This window comes from Sceloporus occidentalis, unplaced genomic scaffold (assembly GCF_023333645.1).
Source record: "Sceloporus occidentalis isolate IW3139 unplaced genomic scaffold, rSceOcc1.0.p SCAF_151, whole genome shotgun sequence".
Taxonomy (NCBI): Eukaryota; Metazoa; Chordata; class Lepidosauria; order Squamata; family Phrynosomatidae; genus Sceloporus; species Sceloporus occidentalis.
In genome coordinates this window covers 1,858,044-1,879,696 of record NW_028317131.1, presented here as the reverse complement: position 1 = coordinate 1,879,696, position 21,653 = coordinate 1,858,044, and the positions used below count along the sequence as shown (strand labels likewise).

The following is a 21,653-nucleotide window of genomic DNA, read 5'->3' as shown; positions in this document are numbered from 1 at the left end:
TTAGAAATAGTGTGAAAGCTTAACAGAAACACCATCATTGAACTGAAAGAATGATTTATTCCACTTTAAGGTGACACAAGTTTTGTGGACAGTAGTGGAATCTTCTGCTCCATTTGAACAGTTTAGAATCTAGTGTTTTTCTGGAACAAAAATCATTTTTTCTATTTTAGCTTCGTTGGAATATGAGTTGATGTGTACAAACTTCAAAAGGACTTTTGGTATATTGCTTTTAAAACCTGAACATTTACCTTAACTAAACCTCTCCAGTAACAATATGTTCTGCAAAATCAAGTCTTATTTATTGTCAAGTCCAGTTGAGACACAGGATAGATAACAAACACACATTGAAATGCGTACGAATCCTCAATCTGTAACATTGTATTCACAATAATGAACGGTGAACGCTAACGTTACCTTTTGGGCCTTTGAATAGTTTGATTTCTACAACAGTTTCCAGAATGGGTCGTCTTCTACGAACATAGAGTCGGACAATAGAACCGGCTTCTTTAAGTGCTTCCACCGCTCTGCTGTGTGAGACTTCAGAAACATCCACTTCATTCACTCGCAGAATACAGTCGTTGACCCTGGAAAGCAAATAAAATGTCGCCTTTATAATGAACTGAATAAAGGAATTACACACGAAATGTAACACGGCTGTTACATCTGATATCGTAAGCAACTGTCAGGTTCCAGATGAGTAAGAGCTAAAACTCTTAATTTCATAGAGTTTCATTTTCTCCCAGATCCACTGAATATATTTTATAGACCAAAACTTTATTTTATATGCCGATAGCAAACATGGAGTCTGTAATCCTAGAGACATATGACTTTCTCTGATTCCCAACATCTACTTTCTAGTTCAGGATATCAAGAATGGAGTTGGGAAGCTGAGCTCCTCTTCTCCAAATCTTAGGTATGTTAAATGCGGGGTAGCTTTGCGGTTGGATTTCATGAGTCTGGGTCTGTTAATTCCCCCACTTGTGGGTTGAAATACGCAGCGAGAAATATAACGGCATCCATCGTGAACAATTCCATGCATCTGGTTCATTTGACTGAAAGGTCACATCTGACCGTGAGCAATCCACAGTCTGAATTAACCATTTGAGTCCCAGAGGAGGTCTGGGTAAATATTTCTCCCTTTCACTTTACCATGAAGAAAAAAAAAAATATATATATATATATATTTTTGACAGAACTTCAGTTTTCTACTAGTAGCACCTTGAATGTTGTAACATAGGACAAAATTTTAAGCTTTAAGTACATTTATTTTAAAAAAGTGACATATATATATATATACACACCTCAACCTTTTCGTTTGCTCAGGGGGATTGGGGCGGTTAAAAATGCAAAAGTGACTCCCCCTTACCCCATCTTATTCCCAGTGTGATTTCCCCCATCCCTTGCCTACTGAGGCAAGGAGGATTAAAAGCCTCCAAAAAATTCCTTCAGAGGGACATGGAGCCCATCCTGTGCCCTTCCTGTTCCCTCCAGACCTACCTTGTGGTATTAGGGGGTAAAGTTTAAAAATAAAAGCCCCCACCCTTCTGGAGAGTCAAGTTGATGTGTGTTGAAAATACCAAACTTAATTAACCCTTGAGCTACTTGCAAGTAGCAAATACTGTTTAGAACTATATTCAAATTCCAATTTTCTGGAGGTGCGAGCCACCCCCTACCCTTAGTTAGTTAAATAAATAAATAAAAAAGCAGACATTTCAGGCGAGGACATGCGAGTGTCTTTGTGAATAGACTCCCCATAAACGTGCAGCTTTTTTTGACAAGTGATACATTAATTTAAAAAAAATGATAATTTCGGTACAAATTGGTTAAAATGTTTCCAGTTCATAAAACTATTTGGCTTGTCAAAGAATTTGAGTTATTGGACTGAATCACTGAGGAAAGTTCTCCACATGACAGTGATGTATGATGAAGACGTGGCTCTCAGACTCCAGACGCAGCTGATGTTGATGATTCCAAAATGAGTATGCACTGTTGTAAGTGGAGCATCTGTTTACTTTTTTGGGGGGGGTTTTGTGCCCTTATGAATCAAAAAAAATAAATAATAATAATAATAAAAAAATATATATTATATATATATTATATATAAATGTATCCCATAGACATGACACATTCTAGCGTTCAAGTTAAATATTACTGTATGAAGCCATTTAGCGGTTGCCCTTCTCTTCTGTTCTAGAGAAACAATATGGAATATGAATTCTTGAATCTAAATTTGTGACAACCAAATGTTGAACCTTTAATTTTCACTTAAAGCCTGAAATCTGTAGGAGCCCAAAGCTAGACCACTAATGACATGGACTTTTTGTAGTTAGTCCTGTCAAGGTCGATAAGTAGTCTAATAGTTCTCATCTTTGGTCTAAAAGCCACAAGTCTAGAGGGATTTAAAGATGCATGGGACAGGCGTACGGCTCCTGGATCTACGACGAGACTAACGACTGATTAAGGTTTGAGTCTTTACAGCAGGAGAAACGGGCAGACTAGACGGGGGCCGAATGGGGCCGATCTGCCGGCAGATTTCTAATAACCTTGTATTTTAATTAGCATATTAGAAATAGGCGGCTGAGAACCCTGTAGACTCTTTTTACGGACTACTTCGAATGTTATGCTAATTCTAGTTCTATGCATTAAGAGTGACATCATATGAAATAATAATTGTAAATGTAGTAACGCTTTTTCTCCGGCTATCATAAAGAAACAGCCAGGTTAATTATGGTCCGGTTATGTGATGGGATCACAAACAACATTTTTAACTCTGCATTAGATAACTGTCCTTCTGGCACAAGAATGGAGTTTTGTATATTCTACGTTTACATCGTTTTATGTTACTCGGGTATCGTGTTCTCTTTCATGGAGATGTAATTAAATGATATAACAATAAATACTAGATTTCAGGTTCTTAATGGCTATGTTTTCTTTTGAAGTGAATTTACATAGTAAATCTCGTCAAATCTCGGCCGTGTCCCCTCTCTCGCTTTCGTAAACAGATACGAATTACATCTTTTATTCATTTCTGAGAACAAAATAATTTAAGCCTTAAGAATAATCACTGAAATGTATCTAAACAGCGTCCAAATGCTGAAACGCTGGTTATACGGATTGTAAATTTATTTTATCAGAAGAAAAAAAAAAAAAAAAAGAAAATGAGGTGCCCGTGTGGCATTGAATGCAATTACCTAGCCTGAATTTATTTTCTTGGCAGAATAAATGCACATAACAGATTTTTAAAACAAATAACAATAATTTGCATTCTTCATACATTAGTGTCAATTGCTAGATATTCATTAGTAACTTTGATAAAGAAATGCACATCTGATAATTTAAAAGATAAAAAAAGTATGAGAATTAAACTTTGAAGCCTAAAAACAGGGGGGAAAAAAAACATACATCTTCATTTTCCTATTGGAGTTTATTCACTAAATGGGGATTTTGCAGAAGAGTTAGGGTTTCATCTCCCAGATACCTCTATGCGTTGTGAAGGATCAGTTAGTTCCTCCAGCAAGAAGAGCTGAGCTGGCCCTGGATCATGCATAATAAATCAAGTTTCTTAAAGATCAGCTTAGTTATTGAACCATGCACTGTAAAGGGCCAGCTCAACCCATCCATCATTCTGGGGTAAGGCTGTCCGAGTTGATCTTTTATAATGCATTATGAAATTTATAACTTAAAACCAAACTCCTGCTTTAATGAATAAGCTACATTTATGTTAACTCTTGGTTAACATAACCATGGAGAAGGAACCACCGAGAACAAGTCATCTTGATCCTAGGATCTTATCTTGGCCGGCAATTACCAGGTGCAGGGTGGAGAGTCTTATGCCTGTTACTTAGAAAATCATATACAATAAAATATATATATGTTTTTTAAGTTATTTTTTTTATTGTATGGGGGTGGGGTGCTGTATATGAAATTGTGTCTCTGTAACCTGAGTTCCTACCTTTTGCGTTCCTTTGTAGGTATTATGTCACCAACTAGAGAAATTCTGTAGCAAAATTCTAAATCTCAATAGAAATACATTATTGACATGTGATACATTGTGTCATGATCCTATCCATAAGAACAAGCTGTAATTTCTGTTATGTGGCCACTAAAAGAAAACAAGTCGGGTTAATATGGACTTTGACTATTTTGTGTAGGCGGTCACTTTACCTGAGTCTCCCATCTTCAGCTGCTGCTCCGCCGGGGATAATCTTTGTAATGAATATCCCTGGGTCATCGCCGACATGCGGGTTATCTATGCCGCCGGCGATACTAAATCCCAATCCTGAATTACCCTGTGAAATAAGAAAAGAAAAAAAAAAAAAGAAACTACTGATATATCGTCCATTACTTTAAAAGATGGATTTACCAGTATTTTAAGAATTTATTTCTTAAAAATTTCTATTTGAGATGCCAATAATCAAATGTATAAAAACAATGATTTCTAAAACCAGTTGGGATCCAGTACTGGGCTGTATGATGTCAATGGGTACAATAACACTCAACGCCATAATCGCAAAGAATTTCTTGGGTCAAAAAATACATATTTCTAGTATTTTGTGTTTTTGTAAGTGCCACAATCTTACCCGGCCCACTTGGCTGTACTTACCCCATCAGCCAAAGCCAGACGTACGGCCTATGGTGTACAGCCATAACTAGTAGATAATGGATTATTTCTTTTATAATCCTTTCTCTCCTCCAATCTGAACCCCCCTTCCCTGTTTTAAAAAAATGGGCCACATTTATGTTTATAAAAGAATAAGCTAGTAAAATAACTTAGTATATGAATTTTCATGATGCAGGACTACATTGGATCGTCTGATTTATGCTTTCAATGGTTTATAGATAAGACTTGTCTATAAGGACAAAGGGAACTGAAAATCCATATTTCAGGTTTATTTTTACCCTGGTTTTTAAATAAATGACCCCAAATAAAGCTTCATTTGTCTTCCTTAAGTGGACAGGGAGATGCAATTCTGTAAATCAATCTCAATGGCCACATCATTTTTGTTCTAAATTCTCCTTTAACAAAACAAATAATCCCACGGCATTGATTTTTGCCGAGAATGGATGGGAGCGACGTCTACCGAAATTGAAACAGTTGATTTTGGCAAACAAAGTAAAAACTACTGATAGTGATATTTTCCAAGTTCTGTTTATTTTGTTAAGAATCAATCGATAAATCTGTCCTTTTTTTTTTTTTTTTTTTTTTTTTTGTAGCTGCAGACGTTGCTATTAAAGTAAAGCCGGGGTTTTTCATTAGCGGGTGCTTATGGGGTCCATTATTTAAAATACAATAACCTATTTACTGGGCACATTTCCTAATTGCCAGCTGGGTAAATGATACTTAATGATTTCCCTGAAGAAAAAAAAAAGGATAAACTGTGCCCAGTGTTAAAAAAAGAAATAAATAAATAATTTTAAATTTTTTTTAACTGTTGAAAAGTCTGGGATGCTTTTAAAAGGCCCTGGTAATATTAGCATGGCGTAGATGTATATTTGCCTTGAAATGAAACATTTTTATACAATAATGTAAGTTCTGCACATACTTTAAGCTTCTGTGGTTATTGTCTCGGTTAAATACCAGGGAGAAGAGGTGTCTCAGTTTCTATGGGCCCTGATTTAAATGAATTTAGGGGCCCCATATTAGTTATGGTGATCAATCTGTTTACAATGTAAGTTCTGCACATACTTTAAGCTTCTGTGGTTATTGTCTCGGTTAAATACCAGGGAGAAGAGGTGTCTCAGTTTCTATGGGCCCTGATTTAAATGAATTTAGGGGCCCCATATTAGTTATGGTGATCAATCTGTTTACAATGTAAGTTCTGCACATACTTTAAGTGTCTCTCTTTTTTTTTTTTTACAATTCACTTATTGTTTTATATTTTTATTCTCCATGGAGAGTATGCAAACTATAGTACACTACTATAGGAGTTAGCAGGGCAGCTGAACGTTTCTCACTATGTATCAAGAAGGACCATCTCACTTTGGATCTACAACGAGTGAAACTAAGCTGGCCCTGCTTGATGCATACTTAAAGGTTCTGGTCCAACTACTGTTCTGAATTTCTAATCCAACATTAGAAACGATGTTCCTAGTTCTTTTGACTGTCCAAACTGTTCCAAAAACAGTTGTCTGCTTTTGCTTCATGTTTTGTAAAGCTGGGCCATCAGAAGACCCTCAAGAAGCTGAGAGGCTCACTAAGGATGGCCCCTCATTATGCATAGTGACATTAGAGACCAGCAATGGAGGAAGCAAAGAGGGGTTGGTGGTGTGAGGTTGCAGATACATTTGTGTAGATGGGAGTTTACCAAAAGTCCATAACATTTCCATAAAAACGATAAATCATTTTAAAATTACAGCTGAACAAACACTGCGTAAGATCAGGAAACATTAAGGGAGTATTAAAATAACCTTAAAATTAACTAAATAATAAAACTTGAGAATCTGAAAGAATTATAATCAAATAACATACCAAATGTCAGCTCTGTCTAGTTTTAAAGACTTGAATGATTGTCTAAGCAGCATTCAGGGGTCTGCCTTAGAATCTGTAGATATAGTCAATTTCAACTCCCGCCTTCAATTGCATCTTCTGATTTTTTGTTTTATAAATAAACATTTTTTTGGACGTTTCAGGGGATATTTCCAAAGCTCCTGCATTAGTGATTATTCCAATCTAAATCAATCCGTTTCCAGAAGCACTACAATTGGACTATTACTTCTTGGAGATACTTGGCCGCTGGATAAATACCCTTCTGCCCCTTTCCTTGTCAAATCTAGGAGTTGCTACACTCAGGAGGTGGGTGCCAAAGAGGCTTTTGCATCCTCTAGGATTTCTCAATCTGTTTAAGGAGTGAGAGAACTGGGTGAGATGTTCTACATATGGCAAAGATTTCTCTTTGGTCTATCGCCATGGTCCATTGTATCTATAATTGAGATTGCCAGGATCTGATGCCTGAGCTCATTAATTTAGTGCAAAGTGAACATGGAAAGATTTTTTGACCGTTTGATCAAAATGTCATCCAGGGCTATCCACGTCTGTTACTCCCCAGCTATGTCATATGTCAAAAAACCCCAAAAAGATTACATGAAGGAACCATTAGGTAAATCTTAGAGAAAAAGGTCCAGTTTGCAGTATACTGTCCTTTTAATGCAAAGCTTATTCCTCTGATACTAGTGGTTTTTGGGGCAACGTTAAAAACATTATTCTGGTGCAAAGCATTGCAATCACTATAGCAACTGGAATGTTTGTGCTGATGCTTTACTTTTACCAATTTGCCCTAGAATGGTTCCTTATACACAGTGTAAATGCTTGAAATCAAGCCCGCTCCATTATTATTATATACTATTGATTCTTAATGAGTAACATAGATTACAGACATTAGAAATATAAATTCCACGTAATGAAGATGTTAAAATGAATTATGAAAGTGATTTAGTGTGGGTTCATTTTAAGCGGAAGATAAACCAAGTCGGGCTTGTGGGATTTTATGGTTATGCGTGAAATATCTCGCAGCTTTTAAACAACTCTCCTGTGAATCGCTTCGATATGATTTGGTGCTGAATGCGCCCCTAATGAGTTTTAATGCTGCAAGGATGCAATTTCTAATGACACACAAATAAAAACATTGTTTTGTATTGGAAATAAAACACTTTTTGACTTATAGAATCTGAAAGAATACGGTGTTGGAACAATGTGTTTAAAGAAGTAACATAGCATCTCAAATCCTAAGTGTATAAGTGAAATACATATTGCCATGGAGGAAAATTACAGACCTTTGCCCGGGTGGGATAGGCTGTGGTCATGGGGTGGTTAGATGGACCATCTGCCTATCTTGCCCTTCTGGCCACCTCAGCGTCGGTGGATAGCAAGGTGGCCACACAGACTTCTATCTAGTCACAGTATGGAGGATGGTGGGGATCTTTCTAACTGTCCCGTGATCCCCACTGCCAGTAAAAGTGGGAGATTAGGGCAGCTCTGCGGGGAAAAGCCTGAAAATTATGACAATAGGCACACCCCAAAGGCCGGCCCTGATTGCGATAATTATTAATGTTCTAAGTCAGAGATTAAGCACATTAAAAAAAAAAAAAAAAAAAAAAAAAAGACGTATTTTCATCCTAAATGACTACTTATAGATTTTCACTTATATCCAGAAACCTACAGATAATTAAAGTTACGAGGAAGTCAGATACTTTCTAATCTCAGCGTCCAAAGGATAACAATAATTCAGTAGTCATTGATGTTATGTCCGTGTGCTGGATGGGATTGTGGGCATTTTTGAGACTGCAACTGGATTGTGTCATCAAAATATGATTATTTAGACTAACATTTCATTTTTAGAAGGCAAGGAGGATTAATTGAATTTGTTTTTGGAAATATTATTAGGAAAGCCTTTATTATTTTTCAGTATTCTAAAAAGCTTCTAAGCTAAAGATAACATTTTCTAAAAAATGACAATTTTGGTGGGACCCTGTTTCACAGCTAAGTGAATGTCCAGATACAACCAAATCAGAGCATGAAGAGTAATCTTTAGATGGATGTCACAGAAACTGAATTACTGCTTTTTTTTATGGTGGTTCGCTGGTATACACAAAGGCAAAATGTTTTCACACTCACTCAAACTCAGAGCTATGACTCCATTTGAGAGACAACACCGCATACTGACATCCATGCACATAGATCCATCACCCTTTACTATAAAGAGTATCTCTGCTTCTGTGACCGCAGGCTGCTGGTTGGGGGATCCTGGCATTAACTCTGAGCCTTGCCTTTTCTTTACAAGCAGCAAGTCATGTAGTGTCCCCTCTCCTACTCACTAACTAAATGAGGCCTGTCTCACTAAAGGAAGAAAGATGCCCCCTCTGCCATTACTGACCATATTCCAGTAATGGAGTCTGTCAACGTCACTGCAAATACCCCTGCTGGAAGAGACGGACACCATGGACCAAATGGCCCCATATGAGACGCACCTCAGCCTTCACATCAACCACTGTGTATGCTGTGCAGACAAATCTATAAATGACATAACAGCAACTTGCTGCTGTGTTAGTGCCACTTTTGCCCCGTTGTTATTTGCCACTGCCAGAAGCCATAGCCAAGATGCACTCAAATAATGCATATGATCAATACTAATTGATCAGAAAAAACAGAAGTCATCATCTGGCCATCTACTCATGTCGCCTCGCTATCTCTGCTCCTAACATTGAGCTCCCGATTTCTTTTTCATATATCTCAATATCCTAGAGACGCAAAGAAACTCCCGTCTTTATTCATGTGGACATAGCTGGGAAAATTTCCAGATAAGTCAACATCAAGTAAGTGTCTGAAAGCTTTCCTGCTTTCATCTGCAACAGTAACTCAACCTGTAAAACGGTGATATTAATCAATTAATTTTCCACTCAACACAAATATACTGTATATACTCAGTAAACTTTGCACTTAACATATATCTCGCAAAATATCCCACCTATAGAAAAATAATTCTGTATTCTCAATCAACAAACATGGACACTAAAAGTTAAGAAATCAACTTATGTAAAAAAAAAATAAAAAAATTTAACAATGTATCAAAACCTCATTACTTTACTTAAACTTACCCGCTCCAATGTAATTTCTTCAAATTCATATTCAATCTCTGAACCGTTGATCTAGAAACAAACATAATTCTATTAGCATATACATTTCCACAGAGAGGAAAACTAATATTTTGAGCCATATTTTTACAAAACTGAGATAAGTAAACATAATAAATAAAATACAATGTTCTATCACTGAAGAAAACTAAAAGAAGTAAAAATTCTTACTACGCCATTCCATTAACCTTGGGATTTCAAGGTTTTCTTTTGTTAATAATGTTCAAAGTTCAGAATTTTCAGTCATATAACAGAACACAAATATCAATAATAGAAAAGTTAACATTTTATTTTGAACAAAAAGTAAAAACAACACCAAAAGGGATGTCTATAAACAATTGTCCAGGTTATGTCTGTGAAAGGGGGGAATTCTGCAGAACAGGTGGGACACACACGCATTCACACACGCATTCACACACGCATTCACACACGCATTCACACACGCATTCACACACATTACTTAGCTATCATGTGCATTAAAGTGAATAGGATGGCTGGAGTGTCCCTTTAAGTTTTGCTCCCAACCATTATTCCTGTAGACTCAAATTGGCCGTGGTGGGGTAAGTTGGGTCACTGGATGTCCATTAAGGGAAACTTTTTCTCTAGTTACTATTAGTCCTCAGAGTCCACTGAAGCCTTGTTAAACTGAAGGCAAATTACATTTTAAAAATAACCCTGTGATAGAGGCTATTAATCCTAGTCAACATCGTTATAAAATCGCCATCACCTAAATTATATTGGTGTGCCATTGTGGGACAATCGTGTATGTTACGTCACGCATGACCTCACACGTCACACATAATGCTACCCACTATATATAGGTGGTGTTGTGATATCATGGGACTGTCCACCAATAGAATACCTTGTGTCTTTCTTTCTAAGCTACAAGCAGTTCCAATAAACAGAGCAAATCATGGGACAACCGAGACTGTCTGGCAAATCCAGAGCGGGTCACAATGAAAAGTTACGCACCCTAAATTAAGTGTTAAAGATCCAGCAGGCACCCCTGGTGAGCGGGCCAATAAAGCAAGGGTGCTGTCCTAAAAATAGTATTATGAGCATACAAACACTGATTTAAGAGATGACAATGATATTTAGAATTATGCATAAACTTTAAAACAATCACAAAAGTGCTGGATATTAAAATTAACTTTCCCACAGGAGATTAATTCTCAAAAATTGCTGATTTCTGTATTTGAAGATTACAACCGCATTCAATAAAATGCATAACTGCAGGGAAGATATCACATTGCTTAATGCAATTAAGCCATAATTAATTTTTAACGGAACGTTCCAATAAAGTGTATTGCTATACATAAATATGATCCAGGCACTTTAATGTATTTGTAATACAGAGAAAGCCAACATGTGACTTTAAATTATCATAAATCTTGGTGTCTGTTCCACATAAGCCAATTACAAAATGTGGGTGACGTAGATCTTGACCACCATGGGTAGCGTCTTTTTGACTCATTATTTCAGAACGAGAGAAAAGTGGACCGGAACATGGTCTGCAGCCAACACATCTTAGACCAGGGTTGTTGATCTGTATGACATACATGACCCAAACTGGTGATTGGGTTGAAATTTTCTGATTTCCAAGGGTTGTCCAATTAGTAGTGCTGCTGGGCTACTTATCCAACCTTCATCTAGAAAAATACTTGTATTCAGCTCATTCCTACTTGAAACAGTTATGGAATTATAATTATCCATAGATTTACGGTCTCACTGGTTGGTGGTGTTCGAGGTCTGACCTCAGGCTGCTCCCCAAAGAAAGAAAAAAAGGGTGAGGGTGAGTTTCTTCATGAGTGAGACTGATCTGTGCCTCATATAATTCCACTTTTGCACTATGGCTACTGAAAATTGTGCAAAACACTGGCCTTTGAGGGACAGAGTGGCAAGAGGTCAATGCTCATTTATGGCATGGTACCTGTTGACCTTCTCGGAGTGGGGTCGTAGGCCCAATATGCTTAGATGTAAATACATTTGTCACAATCCATAGGGGTTTTAAGGGGCAGCAAACCTCAAGCTCACTGATAGAAAATGGCGCTATTAAAACTCATTCTTCATGCTGCCAGTATAATCAAACGGGGGTGGCAAATGTACTGCTCTTTGAAATGTAATTCATTAGGTACATAATTAAAGCAAGCAGACAAAGTCTGAATCTGTTTTTGCCCTCACGAGTATCGTTGACTTAGCCAAGATCCTCCCATGATACAATATGAAATTGTCACAAAATAAATGCACAATAGGGCATTTTGTAAAGATAAAGCACAATTAGGATTGGAACTACTAGAAAAAAAAAATAATTGCATAATCAAGTTAGATTCTCTGGCGACTGATATGCCACACGAAATCCTCCCGTGGCACACGCTTATCCTTATGACAGACAGTTGGACGTCTCAGATATGCATTACATCCCCAGGCAAAAAAAGTCTGTCTAATTATTAGAGTCACTGAAAATGAATCCAACGTTCCCATTCTGTTCACTTTTCTTTAAATGAACCTTAGGTGTACATCAATAACTCACCAGGTGGGCCTTATGACAAGTGTCAAGATGCCTTACTTGACAACGGCTTAAATGGGACAATGTACAATTATTTAAGCAGACCATGAAAAGTAACATTTAACGAGCCAGGGCATTCGCCCAGTTAGCTGACATTGTAACACCTAACACGGTTCAGTTCTGGCGTATCCCAGCACTAATAAGCTGTTTCACGAATCGGCAGAGCTGCTCTGCCATGCTATATGCGGGATGATTGATACTCAGCAGCTCTTGAATAAATTTAATGAGGCGCTACACAATCGACAGCTTCATTTACACAACTTTGTAGTATTTGGATATAAGTTGCTTGGCAGAAAAGATATTAGAATCTTGACAATACATGGTAAAGGTCATTGTGTGGTATGTGATACAAACTACTAATAAATATGTGCGGGGCCGATATAAAAAGCTCTCCAGTGACCTGTTCATTAACCGAAATGTGCAAAGAACAAGAGGCAGGAAGAGCGGGGATTTCATAGACGAAGGAAGAGATTCTTTACAGAGAGGGCAATAAAGGTATGGAATTCACTGCCAAGAGAAGGGGTTTCATCAAATACAATGGGTGCCTTCAAAAGGGGTAAAAAGCAGAACATACTATTTACTATTTTAGAGCTTCTTGATCCAAGGGGGGGAGGACAGTGGCAGCATATCTCGGGGGGGGGGGGGAGACAGAGCGGCAGCATGTTTTTTTGGTGCTTTTTTAAAGAAAAAAACTTTTTCTTTAAAAAAGCACCAAACTTTTAGGGTGCGGCCTATATACGGGGGCGGCCTATATCCGAGCCAATACGGTAAATCACCATTTTGATAGCAAATGTATGGGTCAAACACAATGTTAACTAAAACATTCCAACCTTCATCTTTATGCTGTTTGTTACAGACAGTAAAAAGATTAAAAACTTTACATATGGCTGGCCAAGTATGACATCAAACAGGATTCTGTCGAAGAATGGAGACGAATGTGGGTATTGCTTTTGGCAGCCATATTTATAGTCCCCATCGAGGTGTCTAAAATGACGCTGATACTTCACATGTCAAGTCAAAGCTTAGGAGAGCGAGCAGGGCAAAATCGGATGTAGGCGATACTCCAATTAAACCCGTTCCATAGCCAACCCTGGCCTGATAACAATATCTTATGCAGCTATACAACAATAATATAGTTCGGTCAAACCATTATAATTGATTTGTTTAGAAAGATTCCTTAACTTTTAGCTCCTAGGCTAATTAACAAGCAGTAAATACACACTAAAAACGGCATTACTTCTAATCAAATTTTATTGTGAATGCCAAAAGGTTAAACTTTATTTGACAAAATGTTTTCCAAAAAAAAAAAAATGTACAGTGTTTAGACTATAAAACTAATTTTAATTATACATTTAAAGGTTTGCTTTGACTAATGTATAGCAAACTATAACTATTACCATGTTTGGTAATATTTCAGTGAAGTAAATTACCACAGCTGATACATAAAAAAAATAAAAAAAGGTAAATCATGTTAAAATTCTGAATTTCTATAAATATCTAAACAAATGACTGTGTAGATCGAAAGGGACACGTTCCTGTCCCTGATTACCCCACTAAAGAACAATGCATACTAAGGTACTCAGAGATAGAAGCTGCAGCCCTGCAGCTGCCCTCCTCCGTGTTCTGAAGATTCTTGCCTTCATTATCTGACCTATGCTGACCCCGCCCCTCTTTATGGCTCCACCCATTCCAGCTTCTGTATGAACCCAAGAGGCAGAAAACTCTAGAAATTTCCAAACTATGTTCAGGATAATTTTATGTGCAGCCAAATATATTATTGGAAATAAAATATTTTAGTTTTGAGTACCAGCTTAGGTTTTGGTTTTTACAAATCTATAAACAAAATCCAGAAAATAGACAAAAATGTTTGAAAATTATTAACCGTACAGCGTAATATTACTTACTGCATTTTCATGAAATGGGGTGTAGCTGACATAAGGAATAGTATCCAGAGTATCTGTATTCACAATTATTGGTGCGGGACTAGCCTGGAAAAAATAAAACAGAATATCACATTAAACAAGTCTAGAATTAATAAGTAAGAACTGCAAAACATTGCTGTACATCGAGAGGTCCACTGCTGTGTATTAAACAATATTTTCACCTTGAGCATAAAACCCAGTAGTGCATACACTGATGTAGATTAACACCGACAAATATGTGGTTTCATCTGATTTGTAGAACTGTTTTGTTTTTTTTTATTTATTTTCATTTTTTTAGTGCAATTTATATATATATTTTAATCCGATGCCAGTAACAAAAATGGTGGGGGTTCCACTTACAGATATAACATCATGTTTATTAATACGCGCACCAAATTCTGGTTTCTCTCACCCTTCGTTCTTACAGCCATAAGTGAATTTAAACATTTCCAACATAACTTTTTCTCAAAAATAAGGTTTTAAAACATTGACGAGCTTTCAATTTTTTTTGTTTTAACGCTCCATTGTTTTTGATTTGCCTAATTTAGACTTTGAGCTATTGTATTCATGTTTCTCTTCCTCTGAAATATGCTTCTCTTTTGTATTTTGCTTAATCTGGCATAGTCAGATTGTTGCATCTTTAATGATACACGATAAAACAGATTTTTTATTTAATAATTTCTTTTTTTTACATTTTCCTAGTGGAAGTACATGTGTATATATATATATATATACCGTATTTGCTCAATTATAAGACATGGTTTTTTTTCAGAGCAAATGAAAAATACCCCTCGTCTTATAATCGGGTCGTTTTATAATTAGACCTCAAATAAGTCTGACTATGAGACTAAGATCCAGATCCCCCACAGCGCTGCAGGGGACCTGGATCCTCCTGTGTTAGGCCCCCCCCCAACTTACCGGTGCTTCTGAGTCCCTGGTGTGAAGCCGGGGCAGCGTGTAGAGCGCTACACGATTCGCGTAGACAACCTCCGCTGCAGCCGGAAGGAGGTGCAGTTAGCAGCGGGGGTTGTCTGCGTCCATCGCGCAGACCTTCCCCGGCTGTCAGTGACGAGAGTTCCGGTGCAGGGAATTCTCACTGACAGCCGGGGAAGGTCTGCGCGATGGATGCAGACAACCCCCGGCTGCTAACTGCACCTCCTTCCGGCTGCAGCGGAAGTTGTCTACCCGAATCGCGCGCACGTCTACACGCTGCCCGGACTACACACCGGGGACTCAGAAGCACCGGTAAGTTTGGAGGAGGGAGGGGCAGGGAGTGTTAAATGGGGGGCATAAGGCATTTCTGTAGGCAGAGTGGCACATAGGGGGTTAAAAAGCATATCATGGGGCACAGTGGCATATAGGGGGTATGAGGCATTTCTGGGGCAGAGTGGCAAGCCTGGGGGCAGATGTGCATAACTGGTGGGGCAGGTTGGGAAAAAGGAAATAAAAAGAAAATATTTTTCTCAATCATAGCTTTTATTAAAAAAAAAAAAATAGTTCAGATAGTTTACATGAATTAACATTTACTGGTAAAACTTTTTTCCTATAGGGTCGTCTTATATTCAGGCTTTTTCTTTTTTTCATAAATTAATATTCAGATTTTGGGTGGGTCATCTTCTAATCAGGGTTGTCTTATAATCGAGCAAATACGGTAATACAGTACTGTGCAAACGATTTAGTCAGGTGTGAAAAAATTAACAATGCTTTGAAAAATAGACATATTAATAGTTTTTTTTCTATCATTTCACAAAATGCAAAGTGAGTGAACAGAAGAAAAATCTAAATCCAATCAATATTTGGTGTGAACATTGTCTGCCTTCAAAACATAGGAGGAAGAAAGCCGGGTGAGGAACAGCCAAACTCACAATACTGAGCACAGCAACAAGACACAAGGTAGTTACACTGCTTTCCAATCGCTTTTGAAGAAGCACAAAGAAATGGGCAATGTTGAGGATCATCGACACCGTGGTTGGTTAAGGAAACTTAATGCGGCAGATTAAAGACATATCATGCTTAGTTCCCTTCGCAATCATAAGATGTCTAGTAGTACCGATAGCTTAGCATTGGCAGAAAATAGTGTGACCCTGGTACACTCATCTACTGTCCAGAGAAGTCTCATCAGAGGTGGTCTTCATGGAAGACGTGTGGCCAAAAAGCTATAACTCTGTTGTGAAAACAAGGCCAAGCGACTCCACTATTAATGACAACACAGGAACTGGGGTGAAAAAAATAGCAGCAGGTGCCCTGGACTGATGAGTCAAAATTTTAAATATTTGGATGTAGCATAAGGCAGTTTGTTCACCGAAACGGCTGAAAAGAGGTACAAGAAAGTGTTTGCAGGCAACGGTGACGCATGGTAAAGGTTCCTTGCAGGTTTGGCGCTGTATTTCTTGCCAATGGAGTTGGGGATTCAGGCGGAATTCATGGTCTCCTCAGTGCTGAGAAGTACAGGCAGATAATTATCCATCATGCAGAACCATCAAGGAGGCATCTGACTGCCCCCAAACATACAGCCAAAGTTTATTAAGAAGTAACTTCAGCATCACGAAGAACAAGAAATACTGGACATGATGGTACGGACTCCACAGAGCCCTGAACTCAACATCATTGAGTTTGAGGTTACATGAAGAGAGAGACGTGACTGAGACTGCCTTAATCCACAGAAGAACAGCGGTTAGTTCTCCAAGATGTTTAGAACAACCTGGTTTCTTAAACTGTGTGCGAGTGCACCTAGAAGAATTGATGCTGTTTTGAAGGCAAAGGACGGTCACAATAAAAATGGATTTGGTTTAGATTTTTCTTCACTCACTTTGCATTTTGTTAAATATATTTTGAGTCTTGGCGTCAATAAAACGCAGTGAAAGATTCTTATGTTCTGTCAAATTATGTTTCTATGATCACCCATTTGGAATTTTACAATACTTGGTTGCTTTTTTTATCGGGCTACAAATAACACAAATTGCAATGGAAGAGTATTCTGCACGTTTCTAATGGGCTTATTTTTGTAAAATCTAAACTCATGTTTCCCTTCTTAATATCCAAAAAACTGTAGAAAAATACAAATCACGCATACTTATATTTTTATTTTGCCAAATAAATAGCTATAGAGAATAACGAACAATAATTATATTCTGTGTTTTTTTTATAGCAGAAATGGCCATTATAACTAAACATTTGTCAAAGAAGCCCATTTCCTTGTCTTTTAGATGATCGGGGCTTTCCAAAAATCAGAGCGTGGAACAGTAAAAACATAATCGCACGATAATATATGTGCGTAATTTTTTTGTAATTGCAAACAGCTTTAATTAAGAGTTACATAATCGTGGAATTGGCATTTCTGAAAATTTTCGTAAACAGAAATCAGCCTTAAAAGGGGAACTGTGACCAACATGGCTTTTAGTATTATTATTATATTAATACATTAAGAATTCCTATAGCTAATTTTTCTTTTTGTCTCCATGTCCTGTAATGAATAAGGGCAAAGAAGGCCGTGACAAATTGTCTATTGTTTAACCCTTTAATCTTTTCAAACAATACACTGCAACAAATATAGGCCTTTCAAAAATGACAAACTCTAAACTGAGCTCTCTACTTCATTTTTCTATCTTATTTTCTGAAGTTATGTTTTGTGTTACAAAGTAACTAATTGGAGTTCCAGGGGCATTTTAATGAGATCTGTAGATCTACCATTAAAAAAATAAAGACTTGGTATCAAGCATAAGAATGTCTAAACGGAGAATCATCTGCATTTAAAAAATTTTTTTTTACAATTGACTAGGGCTCCTTTTTTTGTTGTTTTTGTAATGAAAGCATTTAACAAACAGCCCAGTATTTGGTTAAGTAATCTCATTAGATTCTGTCTGCTTCTCTAAGGACACAATATCTGCAGGAGCAGTAATCTAGTCTTTTCTTTGGTAACACACAAGTGGTTTTACTTGAGTAATATGTTTTTTTTACTTGTAAAGTAACAAAATGGACAATAAATATGAATTACTGGCCTCAGTTGATTGCAATTATCTGTTTTCAGAATTTCTTGCAATATGTTTTAGCCCCTGAGCAGCACGTTGCATGTTGTTGGGTAGTTTGTGAATGTGTATAAATGCATGTATTTGGATATGGTGGTGTGGGTGTTGTCATATGGCTTTAGCATTAGTGTGTATGTCAGCATATAGAGGGTGTGCACTAGTGTATGGTGTTAGCATGTGTGTACATTAGCATGTGGTGCTAGTGGGTCTGTTACTGCAAGTGTATTTTTGTGTACGGTGTTAGCATGTATGTGTAACCTTGTGGTATTAAGTGTATGGTGTTAGCATGTGTGTGTGTTACTGTATGGTGTTAGCGTGTGTGTTATTTGCTGGTAGCATGCATGGATGTCAGCGTAGGGTGTAAGCGTGTGTGTCAGGGGTGAGCCTTTGGGTTAGTGGCACCTGGGATATAGAGATGAGGTGCCTGAGACAATGCAGGCTGCATGGGGTTAAGCAGCATCACGTCACTTGTGCAAGAACCAAGGATACACGGAACAGAAGTGACAGTCATAGTAAGATCCATTCCAGGTAGATTCATGTTGCTTCATTTATTTTTAATAATGTATAAATGCATTAACGTTATTTAATGAATATTGATTTTATTTTTCTCCAATTATTTACTTTATTAACCAATAATTTAATATTTTAGTTTATTAGCTTGTTAATTTACTGAAAACATCAATCCATTTATCAGTTCTTTATGAAATATCTAATAAATATTTGCAAAATATTTTGTGTATTGAGCCATACTATACAAAAAAAAACAAAAAACTTTCTATTATGTATTACATATATTTTGTGTGATATCTCTGTCTTTAGAATAGGACACATTTCTTAATTATGATATGCTGTATATGTATAATATTAAGAGGACTTATGGTGGAGCATTACCTTAAACAGAAGGGAGAGGGGGATATGAGCAAAACTTTACATTTATGAAAATAAAAACATGATTTAAAAAAAATGGCTGCTACATTTTTGGGCTGGCTCTTCCCAATGTGTCGACCCCTGCATTAGAAGCATGGTGGTGAAATGCTGTGGTATGATTATGAGAGTTTTTTGGATTAGATTCCTGGGAGTTGACTTGCTTACGTGTGGGTATGGGTTTATCGTGCAAGCTTCATTATCGGCAAAAGTCTACATTTTTGACGGGTCACTGAATTGAGTCCATTCTATCTACCAGAGGCCAAACTCTGCACAACTCACTCTGGTTTAATTACATATTTGATTTATTGGGATTTGCATGCCAGCATAAAGAAAATATGTCCGTAAAATGCTTTACACATGGTAATTTTGTGGAATAATAACAATTATTCTAAAGTCTTCTCTACCTTATAATCTATAGATGGTAGTTTTTCTTTTGTTAAAGGTGTTTGGTATATTTTAAGTATTTAAGTTAAATATTTTAAGTATTTTTTTCGGTTATTAATGCATGGATATGTTTTTTCTATTGAGTATATTGTTGCTTTAACATTCTAAAAAGGGTTTTGGTTAGAATGTTCATATTATGGTATGTGTCAAACAATTGTGATTTTATAGGAACATGCTTTGGGTCAAGTTACAAATATTAAGATCTGATAGTTGCCAGGTTTGTTTTTACATGTAGCAAAATAAGTAGCACTTATATTTTGTCTATACTATACAACAATCTCTGAAAATTAAATTTTAATTTGATTGTAGTTTTTTAATCTAGAAATAAATTGAAAACATAAATGAACATAAACACAATTATAGCGGCTGCTAATTTAATATACCATAAAAAGTTTCAAAGATTCTTTCTAATGGTTCCACGCTGGCTCTTTTCAACAAAATATTTCCTATTTTTCCCCCTTCTATCAATATTAGTTTAGTTTAATTAATACAGTTTATGCCATCAAATTCAAAGTTTTTAGAATAATATTGTAAGCAAAAGATAACTAAATATTATAAAAAATATAAAAATACATACTAACCATATGTAGAAAGCGAGCAATGTACATACATTACAAATGAAAAAAAATTCCATGTTCCATTGTAACTTTTCATCAAAAAATATATTTATTACTGTGTAGACAATCTATACTCACCTGGAGTGATCTGAACCAGCCTTGTGAACAGGTACATTCTGAACACCATCCCCTTCCAGATCCTTTGTTTTTTTTCATTGACTGGTTACCGTTTTTCTGGACACTGCCCCAATGACCAGCAAACTTATTCCTGTTGTGCGGCGATTCCATGGGTATCAAATTTGCTACATGTTGGGTATTGTAATAAAGTCCCGGAGGTGGCTTTTGCCAACCACAGGCACAGTTGGAATCACACATCATCCACGTATTCCACACTGCCTTCAGCAGAGGCTGTGGTCTTTTAAAGTGTTTATTTCTCCTTACGTAGTGAACGCATTGGCACGATACAGGTGAACCCCCTTCACAGATCTTGAGAAAGGAGTCCTTTGGTTGCAGAGAATGCTTGCCCGGCTGTTTTGGACGATGGGAAGCAACGTGGAAGCTGGGAGATCAGAACTGCACAGCGGTATCTGCTGGCTCCTAGCTCTTTGTCAATAGATGAGTCAACTCGGAGAACAACTTGACAGCATCCCCGCTTTAGGCAGACGCAATCAATGCTCCACACAGCTGGGATACTAGACAATTCTATGCTGTTCATCTGCCAAAAGGCTGCAATATAATATAAGGTTGTTCTATTCCAAACCTTTGTGGTGCTTAAATATCTTAAAAATCTAAACATGATTATTTGCCGCAAGGGCTAGGAGGCACCCCCCACACACACACATTTCTAGGAAAGATAATTTTATGCGCAAAGAATATTCATTTCTGAAGGCTACGGAAAACATTTCTTAGCAGCGAGACCGAAACGATCATAATGCCATGTGTTCTGTGCAAGCGTGATGACTGTGAGTCCGATGTCAAAAGGCATTTATCAGTGAAACCACTGGACGGTAATTTAATTTAGGTAATGTGAATAGCGGATAACGGGCTTAAAGTGGAAGGAAAAGAGAGAAAACTAGAACAAATTGGGATATGGCAACTACTGCAGCAAGCAATGGGTTTCAACTTAATAGATATAAATTTAGATTTAATAAGTATGTGTGTGTGTATATATATATATATATATAATGTGTATGTGTGTGTGTATATAAGTGCCAGGAAAATTAAATGTAGGAAGACCAAAACTAATGTGGCCTTCAGGGGCGTAACTAGACGCCTCAGGGCCCGGGTGCGAGAATCTGTTAAGGGCCCCCCCACCCCCTCACCCCCCCCCAAAAAACATGATTTTTACCCAACAATTTTTTTTTCAACAAATTCCACAAATTCAATTTACATATTGAATCATATCTGTAAAAAAATCAAAGAAAAAGGGGCGCATGTACAAAGGGCATTATCCAGGGGTGTCCAAGTTTTTTCTGCAGTGGGCCACTTCATCAGAATTGTATACGTGCGCGGGCCGCACTCATTTTTCACTGTGACAAAAAATATGGCCTTTAATAAAATATGCAGATTAAAATAAAGTAAATAA

The 21,653-nt window shown here is 37.1% G+C and overlaps 1 protein-coding gene across 6 annotated transcripts in view; it reads right to left on the bottom strand.

Moving 5' to 3' along the window:
• LOC149280628 (disks large homolog 2-like) overlaps positions 1-21,653 on the bottom strand; it is a 522,250-nt gene that overhangs the window by 173,585 nt on the left and 327,012 nt on the right. For all 6 annotated transcript variants that reach the window (XM_089500312.1, XM_089500313.1, XM_089500310.1 and 3 more), the window contains 4 exons: positions 14,128-14,181; positions 9,592-9,642; positions 4,165-4,289; positions 415-584 (listed from right to left, as the gene is read on the bottom strand). In XM_089500312.1, coding sequence (XP_089356438.1) covers positions 415-584; positions 4,165-4,289; positions 9,592-9,642; positions 14,128-14,181 — 400 coding nt within the window. The remainder of the gene's footprint in view (positions 1-414; positions 585-4,164; positions 4,290-9,591; positions 9,643-14,127; positions 14,182-21,653) is intronic.